Source organism: Tasmannia lanceolata, unplaced genomic scaffold, assembly GCF_043159265.1.
Source record: "Tasmannia lanceolata isolate RefF3 unplaced genomic scaffold, GAP_Taslan_0.1 ptg000037l, whole genome shotgun sequence".
Classification (NCBI taxonomy): Eukaryota; Viridiplantae; Streptophyta; class Magnoliopsida; order Canellales; family Winteraceae; genus Tasmannia; species Tasmannia lanceolata.
Window position 1 is genome coordinate 16,169,060 of NW_027518714.1, and position 10,065 is coordinate 16,179,124.

At 36.6% G+C, this 10,065-nt stretch overlaps 1 protein-coding gene across 2 annotated transcripts; it reads left to right on the forward strand.

Moving 5' to 3' along the window:
• The first annotated feature begins 832 nt into the window (after nt 1-832).
• Nucleotides 833-8,790, forward strand: LOC143861081 (Nucleotide/sugar transporter family protein). 2 transcript variants are annotated; one of them, XM_077371976.1, is made up of 8 exons: nt 833-1,045; nt 1,982-2,117; nt 5,247-5,431; nt 5,944-6,011; nt 6,157-6,289; nt 6,924-7,085; nt 7,974-8,243; nt 8,567-8,790. In XM_077371976.1, exons 2-8 carry the CDS (start codon nt 1,997-1,999, stop codon nt 8,681-8,683), a joined length of 1,056 nt encoding a protein of 351 aa, XP_077228091.1. In that variant the 5' UTR covers nt 833-1,045; nt 1,982-1,996; the 3' UTR covers nt 8,684-8,790. The 2 variants fall into 2 exon arrangements, with proteins under 2 accessions (XP_077228091.1, XP_077228092.1); XM_077371977.1 differs by lacking the exon at nt 833-1,045 and having other exon boundaries at nt 1,985-2,125.
• Nucleotides 8,791-10,065: the final 1,275 nt, after the last annotated feature.

Sequence of the window (10,065 nt, forward strand, 5' to 3'; positions counted from 1 at the left end):
AATTTTAAAAATTTTAAACTTTTCAAGTTCTATTTAATCGAAGGCCAATGATATTTTAAGGGAAAAATACAGTTACACCCCCTCAATTTTCTAACACATTCAACGATAACCTTGTAATTTCAAACTCATCAACCACAACCCCCGACTTTTCAATGTGTATGAGGTAGACCTCCTCAGATGGCAGTCCGTCTACAAATCGAAGGGTTAGGATGATCCTATGGAGCTGATTTTTGGGGCACACCCTATCTATGTCAGGGCCCATCAAATGAATGCTTTAATTTGTATCATCCAAACAATGTGGGGCCAGTGTGTTTTTGGTCGGCAAACTAAAGAAAGTTCTCTAGTCGGCTGACTAGACACGAGATCTTAATTAGCATTGATAGTGTTTTAAAAGATGTGGTGTACCTTATACACATTGAAAAGACAGGGGGTGTGGTTGATGAGTTTGAAACTATAAGGTTATCCTTTAATGTGTAAGAAAGTTTGGGGGCAATAACTGTATTTTTCCCATATTTTAAAGCTGTACAATGTAGGCCCATGAGATGAGTACAACCAGTATCAAGACCTAAGTTTTTGGTAGCTAGAATTTGGTGTCATACATAAAACGCCCTAGGACCTTTTCGGTATTTAATCCGTATAGAGAGAAATAGCATGAAGTCAAGCCAATCTCACCACGGTAAATAACGGTACACGTGAATAAAATGATTCATTTTTTTATTTTAAAAAAACAAAAACGTTTCGTTGCTTACAGTTGCCGTTTACTTGCTATAAGGTAGCAAGCACACATCTAACGAACGTGTCAGGATCTACCCCCCATATATAGTTTATAATCAAAATAAAATAGGCTCAAAGAAAGCTCAAACCAAGCTCCCTTTATAAAACAAAGTCTCCCTTCTCTCTCCCTCTAATCGGACGTACAAGTTCAAGCACTTTGTCTCCATCCCAACATATTTCGGCGACTCTCGGCCGTCGATTTATCGGCCGAGATAACACTGCCTGTTCTCACCTCTAGTTGTAAGAGTGAGAGGAATTTTCATATTTTCAGGTGAGTTCTTTTTTTTATCATTCAGATGTAGAAATTTCTGTTTTCTTGTATTTTCTTTTTATGGGTCTCGTTTCATTTCTTGAGTATTCGCAGGCTAATCTTTTTTTCAGTCATATTGCATTGCAACTTCCTTTGTTTTTCATTTGGAGCTTTTCTTCTTCTTTTTTTCGATAGGAAAATCTCTCTTTCTTGCTTGTTTCTTCTTCTTCTGTTTGTTTACACGAGTCTCAATTTTCTTTTTGTTCTTTGTGGGCTTCTTTCTTGAGATTTTTCGGTACATGCCAACAACAATCTTATTGCGTTTTTTTTTTCCCACCCCTGAAATTTTCATAAGAATTTCAGATTCTTGGAATCGATTTTGGTATTTCAGGGAAGTATTTATCAACTAGGGGAGGGTCATTCTCACTTTTAGAAAATCTACATTTACATTTCTCTGTTTTTCTAATGGGTAATGACACTTTGAGATGGCACTTATTTAAAACTTTCGATTAGATCCAGTTGCTGGGCCCAGCATTTGTGGTGGGCCCACATCAGGGAGTTGACATAGCACTAAAGTCGCCCCTATCATATATATAATCCTAGCCGTTCCATCTGTGCCCCACAAATCAATGGCTGAATGATAATTGAGCAACAGGTCACATCCTAGTCCTTTGATTAGGTGGCTAGGATTGTTTGATAAGTGAGATTTTTAGGCTACCACATCTCCAATGTGGGCCCATGAGATGAGGGCAGCCAATAAGAAAACTGTTTAGCAAAGTTGGTAGAACCATTATCAAAACAAGGGAGTGCAGATATTATTCAGTTTTCCTAATGTTCTTTCTTAGCATATGAACTTTTCATAACAAAAAAAATGTACTCGATAATTACCGGTATTTTTGTTCGAATACATGATAATTATGGGTATATTTGCTTACATCGCATGTCTCGAGTTGACAGAGAGAGTAGAAGGCGATGGCGGAAGCACCTGGCTTTCAATTGGGCGTCATCGGTGCTCTAGTCCTTTCAGTGGCATCCTCAGTATCCATTGTCATCTGTAACAAAGCTCTTATCAGTTCTCTCGGATTCCCTTTCGGTCAGAATGTGCTCCCTCTCTCTCTCTCTTTGGTTTCTTAGATGATTCATGCGCATATTTTTCCTAGGTCCGTTTCTTTTGGACGTAAAATGGGCGCTAAGTACAAATTTTAAGCCCATTCCGGGTAAAATCATAAAATTTGTTTTACACCCATTTTACGTCGAAAGAAACTGAACTAGAAGTACGAGGAGGAAGCATTTGTTTAATAATCGAAAACTATAGGGCCATGTATTGGAGCGGATTTGATGTACGGCCCATTCGTTAGCAAGGCCTAACAGACAAATGGCTTGGATCGTTAACGAAGTGGGCCCCATTTGTGCTTCTATACGCTTATATGTGTTTTCCTTGAAAAAATATGCACATCATCACATATAAGAACCCCTATATTTCTCTCTCTAGATCTTCTTTATCGTAATGCAATTAATTTATCTTTATTAATTAAAATCCTCATTGGATACCTTTAAAATTATTGGCATTTAATCTTATTTGTGAATGATATTGATTGATAAAATATGATTATTTGCAAATTATAGGTAAAATAGTCTTAGAAATGATATAGTCAATGGCTCCCATTTGTAAATAAGATTATATTAAAATAATCTTATAAGTAAATAAAGATCAATTTTAATTGGTGGCTATAATGAGGCCGTGTTGAATCCCATTCCCCGATGATTAGAAAATAAGGCTCACAACATTAAAAACTATAGTTCTTACATGAGAAATGATATTTCCAGCCCCCTTTTCTTTATCTTCTATTGAAAACAACTTCATCTCCAACCTTTCCCCGATGATCATAAAATAAGGGTCACGACTTTATAAATTGCAGTTCTTCTATAAGAAATGATATTTCCAGCCCCTTTTCTTTATCTTTCCTTGAAAACAACTTCACCTCCAACCCTTTCTATAATTAAAACATTAAAAATATAAACTCGCGATCAGTTATTGAATAACTTTACTAGCAAAAACTTTGGCGGGCCCAGGATTACTCAAAATCTTATGAATATAAACTTGCATTTAGTTACTAATTACTAGACCTGGCAAAAGTGACCCGTGCCCGCGGGTCGACCCGGCCCACCCGCAAATTTGCGGGCACGGGTCTAAGTTTCCGTGACCCGTCAAAAACCAACCCGCGGGTGACCCAACCCGCAAAAATACGGGTCGGGTCGGGTCAACCCGCGGGCACCCGCATTTTTACAGTATTTTTTAATCTTTTTGAGAATGTTATCATCACTGCTGTTTGTTTTTTATGAGTAACTCCTCACTTTATAAAAAGTACGGTATGTCCTGCACTGTAGGATTATCCAAAGTTCCAAACCGTCCATTAGATGGGCCATACCCTAAATAGGTTATGCCCCAAAATTATTTCCATCGGTTGATTCTAACCCTCCGATCTATAGAGGGTTAGGATCAACCCTCTAACATTCAGATTGAAGGGATAGGATCATCCTATGGAAATGATTTTTGGAGCATAACCTATTTAGGCTATGGCCCAACTAATGGACGGTTTGGATCATCCTATGGTGTGGGCCATACATAAAGTGAGAGTGCCCAGTAGTGTTGATAACATTTAAATGTGGTTTTTATTTTATTAGAATTTGCTATCAAGCTTCTCCTTTGGCAATTTCTCGGCAAGTGGCCTTTGTGTATGCAAAGATGCGCGCATCCAAATGTTGCTAAAATGTTCCTAGAAATGTAAAAAAGTAATCATTACACCACAAAAAGTAAATTAGCTAAATTATAAAGTTTTGAATGAAAAATTACCGGGTTATAAAATTTTAAAATTACGAAAAAAATACCAAATCACATATCGGAGGTTATGACAATTACGGGAAAAATAGAGGCTGTCAAATCAAAATAATTATTACAATCCCATATTTAGAGGCTGTCAAATCAAAATAATTATTACAATCCCATATTTCCCATATTTGCGGCATATTTGCGGGTGACCCGGGGTTGACCCGGCCCACTCGCGGGCTGCGCGGGTCACGTAAATTTTGACCCGCCAAAATGCGGGTCATTTTCTCACCCGACCCGTGGACCCGCACCCGCATCACCCGCGGGTTGACCCGGCCCAACCCACCCGTTTGCCAGGTCTACTAATTACCTTATAATGATAATTTATTTATAACTATTAAAGATTGGGAAATGATATCTACGCCAAGGTGTTTCGATAAACAAGCGCTCCACTTGTTTGTCGTGTAGTATTTAAAAGGATTTCGGAGGATATTACGGTTCTTAAAAAGCTCTTTAAACCCTTTAAATAGTACAGGACAAACAAGTGGAGCGCATGTTTATTGAAACACTTGGTGGACATATCATTTCCCTAAAGATTTTATAAATGTAAATTTCTCTGTTGGTATTAAATAGTGTACAAATATAAGCTTAATTATCTATCTATTTATACATACTGAAAAAACCCAAGTTTTTTTTAGGTTATTTAAAACCTTATAAATGTAAATTTTCTTTCAAATATTGAATCCCTTATAAAAGTAAATTTCTTTGCAGTTATTAAATATCTTATACATATAATTTTCTCTATAACAATTAAATACCTTTTAGATGTAAATTTATTTATAAAGATTCCATGCCTCACATTTTTCAAGCTTTGGATATATTTTTTCTTAGGTTGGTGTTGGCTGAGCATGATGTGCCAACTATTCCCACAGCTTGTGTTGGATCGTTCTCCATATCCGAAGCAATGTCTATATTAGAAAGTTAGGTTAAGGCTAACCTTTAATTGAAAGGGAAAGTAATGCCTCCATACTATTCTGGCTCGATTTCGATTCTGCCTACTGATTCCATTCATGGAATTGATGGACCCAACAATGTAAATTTGAGGCCCCAACTGAAAGATGTGTACCATTGTTCCCACCAGTTGTGAGAGCATATACCCAATGTAACTAATAAATTAGTCATTCTTTTTCCACCAATGAAATGTGCAGGGTACCAGACCCAAGATCTTAAACTTGAGTTTAACTTAAAAATTGGAATTTCTTTCAATTTTGCAGACATTATAGACAATCATTTTTTTTTTTTTTCCGACTAGCAAGTCTTGAACATTGATTTAAATGTCTTAGTTACTTACATGGTTTAGTGATTACAAACTGAATTAGGTTGGTGTCTTTGCAGCTACGACATTGACAAGTTGGCATCTGATGGTTACGTTCTGCACCCTACACGTGGCGCAACGCTTCAACATCTTTGAGCCAAAGCCCATTGATCTGAAGACAGTTACGCTCTTCGGCATACTAAATGGCGTCTCGATCGGACTTCTTAATCTGAGTTTAGGGTTCAATTCTATTGGATTTTATCAGGTTAAGTTTACCAACCCCAAGAATATGTACCCCCATCTCATACATGATTTTATGTTTTTCATTGAAACTACGATTAAGGACATTGAAACCTAGGGAAAAAAAATTCTTCCTTGAAAAGTGAGTTTTCCAAAGTTTATTAAACTCATTTTTCATGGGATTTTCTAAATTAAATTTTTTCTATGTTTTTAGTAGAACCTAGAATTTTACTTTCATGGAAAATTTTATATTCCATAATTTTCTGATCCAAAGTTCCAAACACCCCCTACATGTCTCTTGGTTGTGTGACTAATAATGGGTAATAATCAGTTTAAAATTAAGCGAGGTTAGCACCATTGTATTAACGAAATCGTATTTAAATTCAGAAAGGGAAAATGATGTGTAAAGATCTCAAATTTATACTAATATCTCTCTAGTTTTTAAAAGTATATTTAATTAATGAATACTATCTTAAGCTACCTACAAAGAAAATCTCTCTCTAGCTCTCAAAATATTTTTCATGTTTATTTTTGCAGATGACGAAGCTTGCAATTATACCCTTCACGGTATTATTGGAGACTGTTTTCTTAAAGAAGCAATTTAGGTAAAAAAAAAAAAAAGAGCTAAGAAATCAGTTAAAAGTAATATCCATTTTTCACTAAATGTTTATCTTTTCCCTATTTATTTTCCATCTTAATTTCTTACTTGCAAATGTCTTATAACTTAAATTTTTATTTTCATTTTTGCAGCCAGAAAATAAAGATGTCACTTCTAGTTTTACTCATTGGAGTCGGCATTGCATCTATAACTGATCTTAACCTCAACCTTCTCGGTTCCATCCTCTCACTTTTGGCAATTGCAACCACCTGCGTTAGTCAAATTGTATCCTTTTTATTCAACATTAATTTTTCTAAATTTATTTTCTCGTTTTTTCTCTCCTTTTTTTTTACATAAAATGGGCGTAAAACAATTTTTTTTGCCAATTTCCCACTAAAATGGGAGTAAAAATTTATTTTATAGCCAACGTCGAAAGAAACAGAGCAATGGGGCCCGTTTCATAAGATGATCCTGACCCTCAGATCTATAGAGGTTTCCATAATGTGCAGTCCCTCTACGGACCGGATGGTTAGGATTATCCTATGGAAATGATCCACGGGATACAACCTATTTACATTGTGGCCCAACAAATGAACAGTTTGGATCATCCTATGCAGTGGTCTTAGTTAATTTTCGAAAAATACTAAACTTCATGAGCACACAACATATAAAATATCTGCGAAATGATATTTACACCTCTTTTTTGTTTTTATATTTCTTGAAAATGACTCCATTTCAGACCTTTTTCTGTGACATTCCTTTAAAATAAAGTCATTTACAAGAAGAAGATAAAAACAAACAAACAAACAAAAGGAGGAGGAAATTGTTGGAAAAGGGGGTGGAAGTATAAATTCCCTTCTCATATTTATATTTTGGTGGCAGTGTAGATAAATATGTTACCTCTTTAACGTGAAAATAGATGACAAACACCATACAGAAAAGGCTGAGCGTCTCGTCTACACAGCTGCTCTACCATTCTTCCCCATTTCAAGCTGCTATACTTTTTGTCTCAGGCCCTCTTGTGGATCAGTACCTCACCAAGCAAAATGTCTTTGCCTTCAAATATTCTTCTTTGGTCTTGGTATATATCTCACCACCCTTCAAATCAAATTAAATCTTTCAAAAACGTATTTGTGAAAGCATTTGATTGTGTGTGTTTCATGCTAGTAAAAATGTATGCATGAAAAGAGGAATGTTACCTCATTTTAAAAATGCATTCATGTTAGTGGGCCCCACATTTTTTTTCTTGATCAAGACTGTCCATCTGCTAGGCCCGACATTCATTTTAGTGGGGCCCCACATTCGATCTTCAATCTGAAAAATGCATTCATTTTAGTGGGGCCCCACTTTTTTTATTGATCGAGATCTGCTAGGCCCAACATTCGATATTCAATGGCCCTAAATATACACTTGTGGGACATGCCTCATTGTGTTACAATGAGGGGGGGGGGCGCTGGTGAAACATTTTCTTCATGTAAATATTTTTTACATTATATTTGCATCTTTTCACATGCATTTCATCTTTAAAATTGAAAAGCTACAAAACACACACATAAAAAATAAAATAAAAATGACACGATGACACTGGGTATACCAAGCTCATTCGTAACAGTTTTTTTGGGCCCCACATCTGTGAAGAGGACCTGGTCAGATCAGTTGATCCAATGGATCCAACCAGCAACCAAAAGTGTGGCCCATCTTATCAGATGATCCTAGCCCCTTGATTCATAACCCTCGTTTTAGGGTTCTCCCCAAAAAAGCTAAACCATTGATTTTTGCAATCATGCATGTGTGTCGCCTCCTGGCCTACAAGATCAATGGTCTTGGTTAAACGTACAATAATTTTATGTTCTTGAACGTACGATAATTTACCCATGCATGTATGTTCATGTACGTTTCATGTAAGAATTTGATAAAAGATCACATTCCACCATGTCTATATGACCATTTGATATACTTTCATTTGCAGGTATTTATCATACTTTCATGCTTGATCTCTGTGTCTGTAAACTTTAGCACATTCCTTGTAATCGGAAAGACATCACCAGTGACTTATCAAGTGCTCGGCCATCTAAAGACATGCTTGATCCTTGCCTTTGGCTATACATTGTTACATGATCCCTTCACACACAGGAACATTATCGGCATTGGCGTAGCCATTTTTGGGATGGGCCTTTATTCATACTTCTGCACCCACGAGAACAAAAAGAAGATCAGTGACCTTTCTCCATTGTCCCAGGTTTTCTCTCTCTCAACCAATTACTCCAAAAAGCTAAAGCGGTTAAAGTTGGGATTATTTGATCATTTATACTTCAACACTCCCCCTCAAGTGTGGCCCCACTTTTTGGGTTGGCCTTACATGTGGCACATGTAACCCCTCTTTTGGGTTGGCCTCATACGAAGATTTTTATTTTCGATTGGGTTTTGACTGTAAGGCAAGGCAATAGCTTGATACCATTTGAAATAACCAATTACTCCAAAACCTTAAGCTGTTAGAGTTGTGTTAATTAATCATTTATACTTCATCTCTCTCTCATTTTTTGTGCTTATCTGATGTTCCAGGTGAAGGAGAAGGAAACTACACCGTTGTTGACTCAGAAAAGCATGGGCCATCATGATAAAGAAAGTCACGAGGTCAAGAAGGCAAATGGGGTTTCGAACAAGGACTCTATTGTTTAGATTTAATAGGAGTATGTGGCCCTTGTTTGGTATAGTTTTTTTTTGGGGGGTTGTAAATGGTTTTGATTCTTTAAATAAATTGATAAACTCTACGAGTTTGTTTTTCATTTCTTTTTTGCTTTTATGTTGACTCCATCTATTGCTACTCTGGAGAGAGAGAGAGAGAGAGAGAGAATGAGTAACAATCTAAATTAGAGAGAGAGAGAGAGTAACAATCTAAATTAAATCCCTTTTCGTTTTGAATTTTGAGAATTGATTTTGAATCCAAAAGGTATTGGACTCTGACGCAACAAAAGCTTGTGAAGGGCAGATTACCGTTTTGCCCAGGGAAAACGGCCTTTTACATACAAGAAAAAAATTGGAAAATGAACTGAAACTCGTATTGTTATTCCATGGAAGATCATCTAAAACACAGCCATGCATCCTTATGAACATCAAACTCTCAACTTCCTACTCAAACTCTACTTCTAAACTCTCTCTAATCCAACTAGGATTAGGATAAACTCCAACTAGCACTCTAATATAACTATATATTACTCTTTTAACCTGATACAAATAAAACTAATATAAAAAAAAACAGTAACAAGAAAACCCTCCTACATCAGTCCCCCCCAGCCCACATACACACACTTTGAAAGAAACTAGTCCCAGAGTTTTGTTCTACTATTCCCCGTTGAAGAAACTCGTCCTCTAATTTAGTTCCTCTAGGAATATCTGGTACTTTCAATTTCATGATTGCATTCCAGGTGGAGCACAACATCCTTATGCATCCATTTCGCATGTTTGGCGTAGCTGGTGTATTGTTCTGCAAATCTCAATGGAGTTCTTAGAATGATGTTATTGTGTAAGAGCCTTGTCAACCGACTCCTATCAGCTTGAGCAAACAGTCGTCCTTGGAGGGGAACTATTGCATCTTTGAGAACTTCTTATTGTGGAGAGCAAAGGAAGTATGCCTAGTCATTGGATCTAGTGTGGACACATTTGCTATTAGAAATATGATAGAGAAGAGAACGAGAGAAGCACTAATGAAGAAGAGAGATAAAGAATTTAGACACAAAAGGGCATAATGGTTTAGGAGGAAAAAAAAAGCTCGTTTTTGTTATTAGTTTCATAAGAAGATCGAAATTTTCAGCCACCGACAAGCTAACAAGCTTGGCAACTTCTTTATGTAATATGCAAGTGACATGATGGAGGCATCTACTTGGGGTAAGTTTTTAGTTTATGATCATTGGAACAACCTAAATTTCTGTAGAGGGAACAAACTAATTAGCAAAGGGAAGCGAGATATTTGCCCTTTTTCCACTTTGGACCCCCCCCCTTCTTGTATTTATGACTACTCCTTTAACCTAGAAGGGGCTGTCCCAAGTAAAAAGCGGGGTTTT